The sequence below is a fragment of the Anoplolepis gracilipes genome, chromosome 1, assembly GCF_047496725.1.
Source record: "Anoplolepis gracilipes chromosome 1, ASM4749672v1, whole genome shotgun sequence".
Taxonomy (NCBI): Eukaryota; Metazoa; Arthropoda; class Insecta; order Hymenoptera; family Formicidae; genus Anoplolepis; species Anoplolepis gracilipes.
Window position 1 is genome coordinate 6,212,026 of NC_132970.1, and position 18,063 is coordinate 6,230,088.

General features: G+C 35.9%; 2 protein-coding genes across 18 annotated transcripts in view; one reads left to right on the forward strand and one right to left on the reverse strand.

Moving 5' to 3' along the window:
* Rg (A kinase anchor protein rugose) overlaps nt 1-13,327 on the forward strand; it is a 310,256-nt gene extending 296,929 nt beyond the window's left edge. For 10 of the 17 annotated variants that reach the window (XM_072900570.1, XM_072900545.1, XM_072900579.1 and 7 more), the window contains 13 exons: nt 2,968-3,080; nt 3,248-3,388; nt 4,666-4,785; nt 4,963-5,115; nt 5,237-5,309; nt 6,075-6,259; nt 6,362-6,539; nt 6,615-6,695; nt 6,835-7,005; nt 7,152-7,415; nt 7,753-7,949; nt 8,023-8,174; nt 8,320-13,327. In XM_072900570.1, the coding sequence (XP_072756671.1) occupies nt 2,968-3,080; nt 3,248-3,388; nt 4,666-4,785; nt 4,963-5,115; nt 5,237-5,309; nt 6,075-6,259; nt 6,362-6,539; nt 6,615-6,695; nt 6,835-7,005; nt 7,152-7,415; nt 7,753-7,949; nt 8,023-8,174; nt 8,320-8,422 (1,931 nt within the window). In that variant the 3' untranslated portion in view covers nt 8,423-13,327. The remainder of the gene's footprint in view (nt 1-2,967; nt 3,081-3,247; nt 3,389-4,665; nt 4,786-4,962; nt 5,116-5,236; nt 5,310-6,074; nt 6,260-6,361; nt 6,540-6,614; nt 6,696-6,834; nt 7,006-7,151; nt 7,416-7,752; nt 7,950-8,022; nt 8,175-8,319) is intronic. The other 7 variants (XM_072900597.1, XM_072900606.1, XM_072900624.1 and 4 more) reach the window with 1 other exon arrangement.
* A 1,194-nt stretch (nt 13,328-14,521) lies between these two features.
* The window catches only part of LOC140670195 (synaptotagmin-10), a 31,504-nt gene continuing 27,962 nt past the window's right edge, over nt 14,522-18,063 (reverse strand). The window contains exons 5-10 of the mRNA XM_072900768.1: nt 17,879-18,033; nt 17,568-17,736; nt 17,345-17,465; nt 17,004-17,175; nt 16,676-16,873; nt 14,522-16,532 (exon numbers count right to left, since the gene is read on the reverse strand). Coding sequence (XP_072756869.1) covers nt 16,529-16,532; nt 16,676-16,873; nt 17,004-17,175; nt 17,345-17,465; nt 17,568-17,736; nt 17,879-18,033 — 819 coding nt within the window. The 3' untranslated portion in view covers nt 14,522-16,528. The remainder of the gene's footprint in view (nt 16,533-16,675; nt 16,874-17,003; nt 17,176-17,344; nt 17,466-17,567; nt 17,737-17,878; nt 18,034-18,063) is intronic.

An 18,063-nucleotide genomic window follows, 5' to 3' on the forward strand; every position in this document is an offset into this window, starting at 1 on the left:
GCACGATGGTGTTCCGGGCATCGCTGATCGCCGGGATATTAACCGGCTATCGGTCGCGACTTTTGTAAACAAAAGTCCGGGGATTTTGGACGCTCTCCGTCCGTTGTAAGTTATACCGCCCGCGTGGGATTTATGCGCGCCCACGCACGCACACGATGCTTAATGACGGCGATGAACACAGATGCGTAATTATTCGCATTTCGGTGCAGCGCGCCGCGATGCCCGGGGGTGGCCGAGCCACGTATTTACGACGGTTATATATTAATTGCTTGAATAAATAGCCGTGGGTAGCGATGCCCGCAACGTCGAGAACGGTCGATCTGCCGCCACATCGGCGAAGAAGGCAAGGGAATCAAATGCGAAAACGAACCGGTCGGACGCGCTCCCGCATCCCGATCGCGAGGTTTATTTGCTCGCGCCCGCGCATCGGTTTATTAAAAATTAATGACAGTGAATGCGATGTAAATACGATAGCCCGCGCACTGGCGGGCTGCGCACGTGTACAGGGTGAACCGCAAAGAACGATGGTCGAAGAGACGGCGGCGCTTTCTCTGTGAGAGAGCGCTCGTTGTTTGAAACAGGAACGAGATGTGTTATCGGAGCAAGAATGATAAATGATTTTTGCATTAAAAATACCTTGAAAGGTATTCCAGTTTTAATTGTTTTGAGATTAAACGTTTGAGAAAACTCATGGAGAATATTTGTATAAGAATGATACAACACGCTAAATCTACATTTCGATTTTAATTTTTTTCGATGTATGCAATTTTTTCGGATCTATTTTACAAATGCAATGATATTTTTAATCTTTTTATTTTAGAATCTCGTCGATCAATTTTTGCATTTAATAAAAAATCCATTACCTATATTTTTTTCAAATAATTATTAAATAGATAAATAAAAAATGTAAATACAATAGGAAATATTAGTTGATTGATATTATTAGAGTATAATGTACAATAAACAATATATTGGCGTAGTAGTATCTCTATGCATAACCGCCACATTTATTTCTTAAAGTGTATGCGGTTCTTTTCATATATTTCGAATCAGAAACCTTTTCGTCCCAGGTAGATGCCAACAGGTCGTCGCCTTCGTTTTCGATCGTATCTAGGCTGGTTCTCGTTTGCAATGAATTATTGCTAAGGATACAGTGACAGTGTGATAAAACTACCGATCACCGAACCATTAGTATACACATGTCTATAATTACGATATATATATATATATATATATATATATATATATATATATATATATATATATCGTACAATCCACACAAAAACAGTTACTCCTATTTTAGAAAGTTTTAGTATTAGAGTAAAATTACTCGACTCGAGTAATTTTACTCTAAAATTACGATTACCTCGCGATTATTCTCATTAAATTTACGCTTCTGTGTTACGTTAATTAATTAAAAAAATTTAATCTAAAAAATTAAAGATAAATTCGAAGACTAGTTAAGAATTATTTTATTTATTGATAATAATGATTATGTACCACGCGCGAGTTATGTACCTCATTTGGTAAAATCTTCCAGAATATCATTCGTATTTCATCCGGGGGGAGAGTAAGGGTCCGAATCTCTAGAACGAAAGAGAGAGAGAGAACCGAGCGCGGACAGAAGGGGTGTGTATGTGTCGCGAACATTCCGCTGTCGAGGCACGTTCTACGAGCGCTCACTCATGCCGACGCTACCATTAATAATCACTTTGATGCATAACGCGGCCTCGCTATTATTTACGCTCGGCCGTCGCTTGTGCAGCCCCTACAATTTACAGGCATATTGTAGAGTCGGCGGGACTTATACAGCGACCGACGCGGTACGACTTTGCCGTTGCACCGCCTTTTTTCGTCGCGAGAATTAAGTATCCGACAAGTCCTCGTTTCTCGGAGACGGTTCAGCCTAGCAGTTCCCGTCAGTTCGCGACATCGTAGTTCGGTGATAAATGTCTATGCAAAGTGAATCGATATCTCGAAATACGCTTTGGTAAAAGACCGACGTACATTAATAAATATTAAGCAGATTTTATATAAATAAATAAAATGCACATTGGTGTCTTGTTTATATCTTATACATATCGTATTTCTATTTTCCATTACATTTGTTAAACAACATATTGCATGGAGAGAGTTTAATGCGAGTCAATTTGTTTGGCTCACTTAATTATCTAATCACTTATCTCGCACGATTATTGCGAATAAGAACATTTCGCCGAATAGGCTCATCTCTTTACAAAAGAAAATGTAACGAAGTAACGGAGCGAGGGAGGATGGTAACACACGTGTATCCGTCATGAGGGCGCCGAGTGACAAACTCGCTGACGTGCTTTAATTAGCGACAGGGAAAGAGATTAGAACTCAGCCTTGGGACCGGCGTTGCCGTCACTAATGCACCTCGGGATGGGATTCCGTGGAGCTCGAGAGGGGAACGAGTGCACACGAGTGAGACCTCTGGGAGTGACAATTTCAGGAGCGATTAGCCGTCACGCTCTGAGTTATACGCTTACTAAACGGCACGCCGCGCCCCATTGAGCCGCACGGCGCGTTTTTCTTAAAAATAGAATTACGATCTCGTGGCCGCTTTCATCGCTTCTTAGTTAACGGCGGGGGTTGCGGAATGGAGAGGAGTGACCGTGGTTGAGACGCAGGGTCAAGTCGAAGAAAAAAGTAGGCCGGTGATTATCCGCATTAAAAGCCGAATACGCAATCTTCTCGTCTATTCTTGGCAATATGTATGAGGAATTTAATTTAAGCACTTTTACTACCCGTCCTATGACTTTCTGGTTTTTTTTTTTTTTTTTTTTTTTTTGCCTGGGATGCTGAATGATGATTTAGACTGTGTGAGAAGAAAAAAGCATATATGTAACCGTTTTTTTTAATGACAATGTGAAAAAGTTGATGATGTAAATTAAAAAAAAATAATGTTTTGTTCTTAATTTTAAGAGAAAATTTATATCTTTTTAGGCCGTACCTACAATGACTTGAATCAATATCCTGTATTTCCTTGGGTGTTGACAAACTACGAAACGAAGGAACTTGATCTCAGCTTACCGAGCAATTATCGAGATTTATCAAAGGTATAGTTTTTTGCAAATTTATATGACATATCATTATATGACATTCCATATGACAGTGAGAAAGATATTCTATCGATTTTATTTTTTATGCTTGTCGTACGCAAAATACATGGATGCCTAAACTATTGTGGTAAGATTTGATGCAAGAACGTTTACATTTTTTACAGCCGATTGGCGCATTGAATCCAAATAGAAGAGCTTATTTCGAAGAACGCTTTCAAGGCTGGGAACACGACACTATACCACCTTTCCATTATGGCACGCATTACTCTACAGCAGCCTTTGTTTTAAATTGGATGATACGTGTGGTAAGTATTTTATTTTATGAAATTTAGATATGGTTCGCGAGAAAACATTACCTAACTTTGCTTCGCCTACTAATATCTTATAAAAAACAGATAGCATATTTTTACAACAATTATCATTCAAATATTTAATCGATAAAATAAATTTATTATATCTATATAATATTGCTGTTTAAATGAAAATAATCTCTTAACACTTTCACGTCAGTTCTTTTATAAATGTTAAATTATAGTTTAACGATATAAAACCGGCTTTTTATTTATGTAATGGGCATATAATTAACTTTCAATCGCTGATTTTTGGTCTTTCCACTTACGAAGCGTGTCCAGTCTGCACCATAAATTTAAGCGACACTTTTAGTACTGCTTGCACACTAATTTGGGGTCGTCGAAACGCCCTCGTGCCAACGACGCCCGCCTTCTCGTTAAATATACACATTTGTTTTCTGTTGCATTTCCTCGTTCACTTAAAGTTCAGAACATAACTGAAAATGTCTTCATCTTTCTTTGTTCTTTTTAAAATAGCTTATGCTTGTGCTACAATGTTATTTCGTTGTATATAAATTATGGTTTCATATGTATCAATCATTATCACCAGTTATCAATAATTACCAATAGTTTCTATGATCAAACTACTATTTATATTTAATCGGTTTTATATATAAATAACGGGTGTAAACATGTTTGTACTTACATTATTGCGCATATTTAAATGTAATTTAAATATATTATAATATATTTAATTGCTAATCAATGTTGTAGCGTACTGGCATGTTAAAATATTGCATCATAAACAATTTATTATTCCATAACTCTTGTGTTTCTTACGTCTCCATTTATACGCCGAGCAGACACGAGTTAACGACCTTGTTATAACAGTATCTCAGGGTTATCATAAAAAATAGTTTCAGCTTTAGTATGTAATACAGACCATTCCATTTGCAAAAATTGTTTATGCCCTCGCATTCGTGCCGCAATACGAAAGTGTATCGATTATGTGTGTGGTCTCTCACTAACGTTTGTTCGACCTGTCAACGGAACGGATGACCGAGAACGAAAAGGACTTTATAACAACTAGTGCACACAAAAGGCCTACAAAGTGTCTTTAAGTGGCGGTTTAGAATCGCCCTTTTTATACCCCCACACACTTTATGCTTCTACTTCTGCTTTATCGTTATTAACGTTCTGCGGGATTTATGTGTTCTCGTTGCGAGAAACTCGATTTAGTATCTCTAAAATATTTTTGTCTTATTTATAAATAAATTATTCTTTACACACAGGAACCAATGACAACTATGTTCTTGGCATTACAAGGCGGCAAATTCGATCACCCTAACAGACTTTTTTCGTCTATCGCACTTTCGTGGAAGAACTGCCAGCGTGATACATCCGACGTCAAGGTTCGTTGAATTTAATTAAGATACTCGTAGAATTTACATTTTAGCTACGCCTCGGTGCGTTTAGTCGCATCTTCGTTGTTATCCTCATTGTATAAATTTTCGATTGTATACATTGTTAAACTAGAGATATATCGGAGACTTATTAGTGACGTTATAAATTCGTTTTCTCATGAACAGGAGTTGATTCCGGAATTCTTCTTTCTGCCGGAAATGCTAGTGAATAGCAATCGTTATCGTTTAGGCAGACAGGAAGATGGTAGCTCAGTCGGCGATGTTGAATTACCACCTTGGGCTTCGTCTCCCGAAGAATTTATACGTATAAATCGAATGGTATGTAATTCATTTTTAAAATTTATGTAAGATTAAATTATATAATGTTACAAAGTGAAATGTTAAAAATAATGTCTACATATTTTTTTTATGTACGTCTCATTAACCGTATTTTCTTCAGGCACTCGAATCTGAATTTGTATCTTGTCAATTACATCAATGGATCGACCTGATATTTGGTTATAAGCAGAAAGGTAAGATTAATTTTAAAATTGATTGTGTGTGATAATTTACAAAATTTTCCACAATTATTAAAAATGATGAGAGTTTTTTCAATAAGTATAGAGATAAATCCATTACACACATCTGACATTTACGTTGAATATCGAAGTAAAGAGAATTTCTATCGTACAAAATATATAAAATGATAGAATTTTATTGAGATATATTTATTTTGATCGCAAAATCATTTTTGACATCAAATTCGGACAATAACCCATGAATTGAGTCAATGGTGTTCGTACAATGGCAGGCGCCGTTTGCGAATACTTTAGGATTGCGCCTTGGGTGTTGAGACAGAGGCAGTCGAGTCAAATTAAATTTCCACCGATGGTAATTGCGGATGGCGCCTCTATATCCGGCGCTTCCCCGAAGATGCTCTTCTGGCATCGGGAGGGCGCGGGAATGAGGGAACATGCCTGGCATTGAGCGCGTATGGAAGGAATTAGTTTTTAGTTAGCTTCCTCTCTCGGTCCCTGTCCCGACCAATTAAGCACGTGTGCCGAACGCGACAATGCGTCCCACCCATAATATGCAACACGTTTACGCGAACAGCCGGTAGGAGCACGAAAGTAGAGTCAACCGGAAATACCGGCCACAAGCAATCGCCGGGAGACTTTCAGAACTGCTCTCGAGGAATGCATCGTGTCGCGCGATGTGACAACGGAACAAATCATAAAATTGTAACAAAAGGCAACGTCTCAAAATCTTCGTGTAACACTTCGATCTTATTCTCGCAGGCCCGGAAGCCGTGCGTGCGACCAACGTTTTCTATTATTTAACGTACGAGGGCAACGTGGAATTGGACACGATTAACGATGCCATGATAAGGGAAGCTATAGAAAATCAAATTAAGAATTTCGGACAAACGCCGTCGCAGCTCTTGATGGAGCCACATCCTCCGAGAAGTTCAGCAATGCACTTGGTAAGAGATTATTTAATATATTTCAGATATATTAAATCTGTTTTATATATATATATATGACAAATTTGATGTGGTTTTAAAACATGGAAAATGTTCTTCCAGTCACCAATGATGTTCTCGAGCATTCCGGACGACGTGTGCATGACCATCAAGTTCCCGTCTAATTCGCCGATCTGTCATATCTCGGCTAACACTTATCCCCAATTGCCACTGCCATCGGTTGTGACTGTAACCACCGGACAACAATTTGCTGTTAATCGGTGGAATACTAATTATGCAGGTAATTCCTCACACGTTTCAGCACTTGATCCCAATCATCGGCTTATTAATTAATTATAATTTTAATTTTTCGTAGCCTCTGTGCAATCTCCAAGCTATGCAGACACACCTCAAGCCCAGGCTGCCAATCAGCCATTATCTATGGATCCTGTTCTCTGTAAGTAAACACACACACACACACACACATATATATATATATATATATATATATATATATATATGTATATATATATGTATATATATTAAGTAATATTATGTATATATGAGACTGATAATGCTATTTTATATATTTCCAGCTCAAGCGGCAAATAGTTCAAATCCAATGTTACAACGTCGACATTTAGGAGATAACTTTAGCCAGAAACTCAAAATTCGTAGCAATTGTTTCGTCACTACTGTGGACAGTCGATTTTTGGTGGCCTGTGGATTTTGGGATAACAGTTTCCGCGTCTTTTCAACTGAGACAGGTGAATCTTAATGTGCCATAATTGATTAATCACGCTAAACACGTGATAAGTAAATAATAAATAAATAGGAAATTGTTAATAAATAAATATACAATAATCGCTTGCATATGACAGAGCTTTAGAAAGTAGGAAATTGTTTTTTGTAGCAAAAATCGTCCAGATAGTCTTTGGTCATTATGGCGTCGTCACTTGCTTATCGCGCAGCGAGTGCAACATCACTTCTGATTGTTACATCGCGTCCGGAAGCGCGGATTGTACCGTCCTTCTCTGGCATTGGAACGCCAGAACTCAGACCATCGTCGGCGAGGGTGAAGCACCGGCACCACGTGCTACTCTTACAGGTCACGAACAGCCTGTAACAGCCGTCGTCATATCTGCTGAATTGGGATTAGTTGTCTCGGGATCGCATTGTACGTATCTAAAAAAATAAGAAAAGTAAATCCTAAAAAGAAATAAAAGAAATACAGTCGGACCTCTTATCCTACGACATTTTCGGTCCGGAATCTTCCCCTTAAACCTCTAATCCTACGACAAAAATTTGAGAGTGAGGGTATAATTCCCCTTCGGCAGTCGTAACATAAGAGGATTTTTTGTCGTAGGATAAGAGATTTCGTAGCATAAGAGGGTCGTAGGATAAGAGGTCCGACTGTATATATATATATTTGTTTTTTTTTTTTAGAAAAATTCTATTGTTGATTTATATGTGAATTGTTAATGCATATATAATTTTGATATCTGATATTATAGATGGCCCAGTACTTGTTCATACTACTTTCGGCGATCTCCTAAGATCGCTCGAAGCACCAAACGGATTTTCGTCGCCTGAAAACATCGCTATGTCACGCGAGGGCGTCATTGTAGTGAATTATGAGCGCGGGCATATAGCGGCGTTTACCATAAACGGAAAGCGTCTTCGTCACGAGTCTCACAACGATAATTTACAAGTATTTTTTGATCGTTGATTTTTTTTCTGATAACTTATGATATGGTAATATTATCATTTTTTTTTATTTTTAGTGTCTACTGCTGAGCAGAGACGGCGAATACTTAATGACAGGAGGCGATAAGGGTATTGTAGAAGTTTGGCGAACTTTCAACCTTGCTCTACTTTATGCTTTTCCTGCATGCGAAAGCAGTGTGCGTTCTCTCGCGCTCGCTCATGATCAAAAGTGAGTATAATTTGATATTTTTCAGAAATTGTTTAACAATGTAATACAATGTTTACATATATTTAACGAATTTTATTGTAAAATTCACAGCTATATCTTTAGTAAGATAAGCAGCATAAGATAATAAATAAATAAGATAATAAAGTTTATTTTATAGGTTTCTTCTAGCTGGTCTGGCAAATGGGTCCATTGTGATTTTCCACATCGACTTTAACAGGTGGCATCATGAGTTCCAGCAGCGTTACTGAAATTACGATTTTCTCTTCGCCTAAGAAAATAAGGCGCATCTCATAAAATGTTAAAACAAACTTGGCGCTTATCTCTTTAAATAATATGACAATTTTGAACCTACATGTATGTCTCGGACAAATAGCGCTTAATTCGTGTGATTTCCCGTTGATCGTGGATCACTCACGAGAGTTTGCGAATCTGCGATAGAAACAAATATTATTTGCGCGACAATTTGTACGGGCCAGCTTCTCGTCAGACACTAGTTTTAGATTCGCCGGAACTTATTCAGTACGCAAAATAATCTGTCGTTTCGGATTAAGTGCAATATGCGGCAATGAAACGAGTGCTGTATTTTTCAGCGTAATACGCTGTGGATTTTAACATTCAGCAATAAACTCGCTTTCGTGGCTGCGTGCAGTGCTTCCGTAAGGAGACGCTCGAACGAAAAAAGATACAGGGCGCGAGATGCAATCGGATTTCCAGGATTATCTCTGCGCGTAATTACCGAGTCAAATCCACATCGCAAGCTAATAAAGCGTGAAAACTATACGCGTGTCGCTCGAAACGCTAGTCAATTAACGAAGACTCGGATTTACTTATCTACGTTTGCGGCTGTTCGCGGATTGTTTGCGCGATTTCGTCTGACGCGAGCGTAAAGAAAAAAATACGTTCTATCGGGGAAAATAACCGTTGATACGAAGAGAAAAACCGCGTCGAGACGAGACGGCGAAGCTATGTGTGAACATACGTTATTTTTATGCCTGAAACTGCACGTGGATTTGGCCACGATACTTTAATGTTAATGTAAATACGGATATATTCTTCACGTTATATATATATTATAAATAAATATATATATATATTATACATACACATACACACACACGTAAATACACATGCGCGCGCTTACTTCCGTATATATCAGAGGGGACGAGGAGAAGAGGCGTATTTTATCGCGAGAGATTTGCATTGTATTATTCGCAGACGTATTAATGTCGCTCATGTCGAACTTTTTGGCTAAGCACCTTGTACGTTCAGTTTGGACTACATATACTGCGAACGCACTGCGTATCACTGATACCGATGCGCCGGAATGAATGCTGCGCGGAAATACGTCGCTAAACATTCTCCGGATCGCTGTATCAGTCCCCGCTACACTTTCTACACCCTAATATCGCGTCCTTCAAAAGAGATCCTAATTTTTATCAAAGCCGTCCAGCTTAACTTTCGCGAGGATATTTCTTAGTATTTTCGCACGCGACGTATATTAATCAGCAAAGCAAGTTATTTAGGCTAAAATAACATCCCGAATTCATCCTTAACATTCCGCGACTTGTCAAGGATTGTTTGTGTGTAAATGTGTCATCCTTAGGATGACTCGAATGACGAGCATAAAGCAGAGTATACGAGAAAGAGAGAAAGAAAGAGCATAAATGTGACTGAGAGAATGCAGACATACACCTTACATCCAACAACGATGGGGAAGAAGATGCTTGATCGTGCATAAGTAGTAAAATTACTGGCTTGATTTTCGTTCGTACGTTATCGTAGAACGTGTGATAGCTGTCTTGTAGGTATTACTACTAAATACTATTGTCATTCTGAACCCTGTTTCGCGAAGAAGTAAAACACGGGACATCGTATAGGTATAGCCTTCAGTTGTTTGTACGTATTCTGAATATAGTGTCTTGTCGTCATTTCAGTTAATCTTCTATAACAAATAATTATTTATCTACCAAAAGGAAGATCATTATGTTGTCACTGTTTAATAGCCATATGACTATAACGGATGTATTTCCAAAGTTATCGCAACAATAGTCAAAAAATCTTTGTGTATACGAGAAAATGATGAGAGATACAAGGGCGCGAAGAAAGAGAGAAAGGAAGAATACAGGAAGATAAGAAGAAAAAAAGAGAAAGCATAAATGTAATCTATTTCGAGCGAATGTCTTAGGGATCGCAGTTGATTATCGCGACGATTTAAGAAGATGCCGTAAAATAGATTATATTACATATAATTATTATTATTGTATAATTATATTTATATTATACAATTGAAGCGAGTGAATCAATCATTATTTGTTTTTGCTTAATTGAGTGAGTGATATATTCGATTTTAGTATCGATCTAGTTATCAGACTAGTCGGAAAGTGACATGAAAGAATCTGGAATATACGTGTTGCAATATTAACAAAAGCAGCTTACAATTAGATAGAATTTTGAAAATGGCCAAAATCTTTGAAATCGCGTTTTTAACAATTTTAATAAATGTTGACATTTTTAACGTTAGAAAAAAATCAAGTTTTAATGGCCAGTGTTGCGTATGGTACCACGGCAAGGAATAGATTTTCGATACCTCGACATGTGTTCTAGTCAAGGATTACCGTCAAGTAACCGTCGCGAGTCATCTGCGATCCTCAGCATTTATATAAGTATCGATACACTTAAAAAATATGCCGTACTGTTTATACGTGTAGGTGTATAAAGTAAAGTAAAGGCATAGTGCCGTCATTTTCAAGCGATCAATCACTTTGGGTTTGCGAGAGATCACGGTAGCGTTACGATTGTAATATCGATTCCTGCTGCGCATCGGACGATCAAGTGGCAATTCGCTTGCACAACCAATAATCGTACAATTTTTAAACGTATAGGAGAATGTTACGTGTGCAACATGTTAATAATGGTGTATTGCCACTCTCGTTATGGGCGTGCTTTTGCATGATCGTTATAGTACTGTTCTGTTGGTTTTGTTCGCGCGAAAAAAAAAAAGCAAAAATGAATGAACGAGAAAAATGGTAATCAAAGAATAGAACGAAAGGGATAAAAAGTCAATGGTTGAGGATTGTATCTATGAGTGCTTTCACTAATATCGCTAACTCTATCGCATGTGTGGAAAAGAATTTCTGTCACACATTTAAATGTTTACGTGTATTGATGTATAGGCGCGTACTCTCTATCGATATTTTATTTTCGCTATGAAATACGGTTACGAGAAAGAGAAGCACAGAACATTCCAACTGCATTTCCTATTTTTTGCCATTTCTAATTGCATTTGTTCATACATTTGGATTGATTAAGCTAAGGAAGAAACAAATAAATTGGCAAACCACTCTTTCAAAAGTACAGTCAAATTAAAAAAAAAAAAAATAGTGACACGTGCTTGCGAGTATGATGTGTTTGACTAGGCGGCACCCATTTTCGCATTAATCAATGAGCGCGAAGGCAACGTAATGAGATGGGGGATGAAAATGCATCGGAGTAACAAGAAGTCGCATAAAAAGAGTTTTTATATTTGTTTATAGATGTGTGAGAATGTGCTGCACTCTTTAAGCAAGTTGTTAGTGAATTCCCTCCATATTGCTAATATACATAAAGGAAGTTAACTCAGATCGATTTCTGTCCGCGTACTTGAACATTTCAGTACATAAAAAAAAAATCGCTAAATATTTTAAATAACGCTAAGTACAACGCTACAAGAGTTTGCCTATATTATTATTACGCGATTTATTGTCATTATATTATTATTATTAATCTTATTATTATACGATTGTGTGGTTACACATTAACGTACTTAATATTAACGATTATCTATACAGGAGCATAGATTTGTATATTCGTCGGATAAGGCTCTTAATGTTTGCGTGTTAAGTGATAATAATTTACTTACCCACATTACTATTACGAGAAAGGCGCGAGGAACTATGTAAAGTTTTATCCGGTTCGTTCAACATATGCCGCGAGCTGCCCATAGAGAAGTACTTACATCTAAATTAATCTCGATGCGTCTTTAATGTTTTATAAGCGTAATCATGGGCTGGAAATAAAAAAGAACGAAGATGAACGACACTGCAAAACATACGCGACACGGATATAATACTTAAGCGCTTACTTATTAGGCTCGTATTATCTACCTAAGTCTGGTTTAAGCCTCTCAAAAGAGACTGTTTAAGAGTGACGCGGGAGGGAGAAATAGAGGGAGAGAAAGTAATCAACATAATAGTGAAGAAGCTCAACAGGTAAATCGATATCTCGGTTCTCACGAGAGAGTGTGTAAAATCAATCGAAAAAGCTTCTGTTATGTATGATCATTTTTTTACATCACACACGAATAGTCAATATATTCACCGTAGCCGTGAAAATTGGAGCAACCTCGATCGCGCGGATCCAATGGAGGCTCGCCGTATATCGTTTGTGCCGAATTAATGTTTTATAAGCACCCGTTGAATCGATTTTTCTGACTCCGGACAAGCAACGCGATCTAATTTTTGCGTCCGCGCGAATCATGATTGAGCTCTTCCGATTTACGGAACATTAACGCGCGATTACATCTCGTCAGGATCGAGCCTCCTGCCGATACACGGACTATTTCGACGGTGAACGTTTTCGTCATCCAAAATCGGAAAAACACATACACACACACACATACACACACACACACACACACACATATACACGTACGACCAAATCGATTGCATTTGTGAAGGAAATTGTAATTAGAGGCCTAAGATTGTTTTGCCGGCAAAGCGTGATTTATGTAACGGATTTGACGTTCGATCGATGAATGTAGTAGGATGGCTAGGATGCACCGTCGAAGAAGTCACTCGACACTTGTCTCATATGATTTTCGACGAAGCCAAATCACGTAATCACGGGCATCGACGATCACCTCGTCGTTGACGGGATATACACGGTACAGATTTATTCCCGCCACTTTTAAGAAGTACTACTAGGTAGAGAAATACTTAAGTCTCGTTGCTAAACATACCAGTATAAGCTCTATCGCTTATTTTATACTTAGAAGTATTGTAATGTTTCGATTATAGAGATAACATAATGGGAAAGTTGTATCTTAGCATAAGTTAGAATAATCTGTAAAGATAAGTAGTCAAATAAATGAAAAGTACATTTGATGTTGCAGACGATCCTTTTTCTTTATAACTTTGACCAACAAATTCGATATTTTAATTATAATTTAATACATAATTTAATATCATTGAAAATAAATTAAGTATATCTAGAGGTAAACATGAAACGTAACGATCTGCTTTGTTACGATTTATTTGTGTCATTCACGAACATAACAGAGAGCATTGCGTGCTCAAATATACAACGTAGATATGTACTCGTTAGAAAAGTATACATTGTCTATATCGGTATTATTGTTACGCATAAATTACGTGTGCGAACACAATTGCATTCATAATTAGAGTAGGTTTTAGACACAAAGTATATATTCGTCAATTTAAACAATTATGACAAATTATGAACATAGTTACCAATATACACATGCATTTGTTTATATGTATATGTAATTTATTTTGTGCATATTTCTAAATTCATGAGAAATATGTATTTATTATTTTATAATCCAGCAGGAAGAGAGTTTGTATACATTTAATTTCATAAATTATAAGTCACGTTCGTATTTAAAGCAAATGAAAAGCACATTTTCCATTGAAGCGCACTTAATGAAAACTGAAGACGAAACTAATTTACATTAGCATCGTATCCGGGAGAGAATTAAATAATTTATAACTGCATCAGTATTAAGAGTTCACACTTTACATCGTGTTCTTGTATAGGTACAGGTTTCTTGGGTTCGCTTAAGCACTACTCTCAATATGAAACGACTGAATTCACTATATGAAGTTTATTTGAGAAAGCTCAGTCCTGTGGTATAGAATGACCCACTTGTACGAAAAATACAGCAAATTCTCTTTTTTCTATTTTCTTTTTGATTTTTATGAGCATCGCTGGGAACAATGGAATAGATGAAAAATTTTTGAGGATTTAGAAAGACGTTCCTTACGACTTACAGGCAGGCATATAGTCGACGTATATATTGACTCGAAATATAATGATAGTGGGATTCTCTAGGATTACTATAGCGAGCAGACTGAAGTTTCTAATATATTAAGCGTGTGTGATTGAAGAACGTATTACTTTTAACCATACTACTGTTGCTACCTCGCTTACACTTTTTGTTGGCACATTTTTCATTAATCAATATGTCACTCGAAATATATCACCTGTTTTGATATTTCATTTTTATCTATATAGTTTATATAATATTTAATTCTATATATATATATATATATATATATATATATATATATATATATATATATATGTGTGTGTAAATTACGTATATATACTTTTTCTGTGGTATAACTTATATATCTCAATATTTCTTTATGCGATTGACAAGGCTTGATTAAATTCAGACATATTTCAATGTTTTAATCAATCAAAAAAGAATATAAATTTGTTTTATACAATCCAAGTGCTTATTGTGCCTCTTATAAAAAAATTGACTTATCCATTTTTCAATTTATCTATACTCAGCCTTTTTCCAGAAATACTAATGTATTCAATGTTTCTTATGTATTCAGATTCTTTCTTGTAAACATCCCATATAAAAACCATATTAAATAAATGTACTTAAAAATATATTAAAGTATAATTCTTTCATAAATCTAACTTCGTTAAAGACATTCGCAGATCTGACTAAAAACGCAAGTCTCAAAAAAATTAAATACATTTTTCGCTGGAATTTATTTACATTAAATTTTTATAGAATTATTTCGATTATATTTTTAAACGTACACCACAAATGATATATTGGGTTGGCCAAAAAGTAATGTTGTTTTTTGTAATAGATGACACTTTTGTGTTTTTCAATATAAAATACTGTTCTTAAACTATAAAATATATGTATATTTTGAAAGATGACACTTCAACGCGTAATTAAAAAAATAGGTTTATTTAAGTTTTTTGAATTGATCTTATTTTAAAAATAAATAATAAGTAGATATATTATCAGCAACTAAATTTTTTATTTTTGCAAAAAAAAACACGGTAGGCAAACAATGAAAAAGATTTCCTACCGCGATTTGTATCGTGTTTTTTGTAGAAATAATAAAAAAGCATAATTGCTCGAAAATATACTTTCTTATCACTTATTTTCAATTTAAGAAAATTTAATCAAACGTGATATTTTTTAAAATCACGCATTAGTGTCAGCTTTTAGAATATGTATATATTTTATAGCTTAGAAATAGCACTTTATATTGAAATACAAAAACATCTATTGTAAAAAAACAACATTACTTTTTGGCCAACCTAATATTTATATATAAGATATTAAATTATAAGAGGAGATTATGTGTGCATTGCGCGCGTTTTTTCTTTTTTCTTCTACAATATATATGATTCCTTATTTGATCTAAATGTATATTATTATTTATTATCAGGTTCACAATCGAATAGTCGCATCAATTACAAACGTACATACATGTACGAAGCGACTACTGATACACATATGTTGCCAAAATCACGCTATATATGTTGTGTATACGCCAGTATTCAGATACATTATCACAAATAGTACCTGTTGTCAGACATTATATCTAAACATATATCACGTTAATAGAACATTTGCGCAGAAATTCTAGCGAGCGTAAAATAATATAAACGATGCATATAGAGATCCAATGCGCGCGTTCGGTGTCTGTACTACCTTAGAAATACCATCGGTACTCAATTGTACTTTGTTGCTAATGCTGCGGTGTTAATGATCTGTCATCTAAATCCCGCACTCGTTCGGTCTTGCCTTTATCGAGGGTAAGGCCTTATATTGCTCGCATTTATATGTGTCTTCTATAAAAACTTATGTATATCTGATTTCTTGCGCATTAATCTAAAAACATTTAAGCTACCGTCATGCTCAACATCACGTATGACAGGAAAATTCTACGGGAATACTGTGAACAACCTTTGTGAAATAGTGCGGGGCCAGCCTGCACTCTACTGCGAGCATATTATCTCGATAGAAAGACAAAGCAATGCACAAATCGATCTCGTTTCCATCAGATCGTTGGAATTGAGCAATATATGTTTCGCGAATGATCGAGCGTTTTACTACATTGGATCGTTTATTATTTTATGCCTGCTGCACGAGGTAAGGTTGCAAAGTACAGAGTTCGCCTTCCGGCCCTTTGAGACAGAGATTGTACTTAAGTCAGTCAAGCGATGTGCATTAAATGACGACAGAAGGAGACAATGTCCAAGCCGACGTCCAATATTTGCGAGCTTCCACAGTGTTTACTTTCCGCCTTTTGTCTTCATCTGTAATGCAAGCTTTATCAGAATCGTTGAATAATACAATAAAATTTTCTTGTCATGCAAGAAACTTGATTTCTATCTTGTGAGAGATTAAAATAATTTGATTAACTACAATTAACGCAGTTAATTAATTTTTAATAAACTACCTGTTTAAGCAGCTCAAGCTTATTGGAAGTGCATCCGAATCCATGGCTGGAATATGGCCAGCTATAGTCTCCATCAACGGATACCATTGCGCTACCGGTTTTCTTGGATTATCCAACATCTCTAGCCAGTGATCTCGGCCGATTCCAATAAGACTCGATCCAATTGCCGTACATCCCATCAATTCATTCGAACCAATCCTAGTGTGGTTAAATTATTAAATTAAAAAAAAAAAACACAGAGAAAATATACAAAAAACATAAAAAAACGTAGAAAGAGAATTTACTTTTTTATTCTCAAAATTCTATGTGCCGAAAAATTTTCTCTTACCTATCGTAATCGATTACTTTCACTATAAGACTGACATCTTCGATGTTCTCCGCGGGAATATCAAAGACAAGTGCTTCATTGTAGATAGGATAAAGAGTATTTTTCTTTACCGTTGTCTTTTTTTTCTTTATTCTTTTACCTTGGCATAGCAGATAGACTTTCACGTAAGGATCTAACGGAGAAATAAGATATAAATTTAATCAATGCATAAAATATATTTTCTTCAATTATAAAAGAGAAGTAATTAATTTAATAATAATACTAAATTTCTTATAAGAGATTATATTTTATCAATAATGTGTTGCAAAAACATATCTAATTTAATCTGATTTTATAGGCACCTGATTTGCCTGTTATATCCATCGCTTTAAGATTCCTGGCTTTGACCACGGTTAATGTCAATCGACCGGCCGTTGGTAGATAGCACAACGACAACATCAATTCTCCTAGATCCACTTTGTCCTGTGAACAATATTGAAAAAATAAAGTTATAAAGTTGCGATCAAAGTAACTGCTTCAGAATAATTAATCATTTATCTCACAAAAAAAATAATAAAAAGTTACCTGCAAGGCGCAGAGAATGTCCATCGCATATTCAATTTCTTGTTCAAGATCAGTGCAATCTAAGAGTCCTTTAAGAACTACTTGTCCAATAAGATCGTGACGTGAAAAGCGATCAAAATCGTAGACCGAGAATTGTAGATAACGTTCCCGCAATTCTTCATATGACACACTGATAAGATACAAATCAATCAAAGATCAAATCATACATCAGACTTTTAATAATTTCTTTTGCGTAATTATATCATTTAGCGTGGATAACTGAATGTTAACAATAAATCTTTTAAAATACATTACGTCGTAAATTGTCTTACCTAAAAATAAACGTTTCATTGAATATCGGGTTCAAATTCTTTCGATGTACTTTTGTCTGGAATTTTTTCTTTCTATCTGGCAACAGATACACTTTGATATACGGATCACTGCTACCTGTTACATCTTTTATTGGTAATTCACGAGCTTCCAGAACCTAACATCAGAAAATCAGACGTCATCAAAC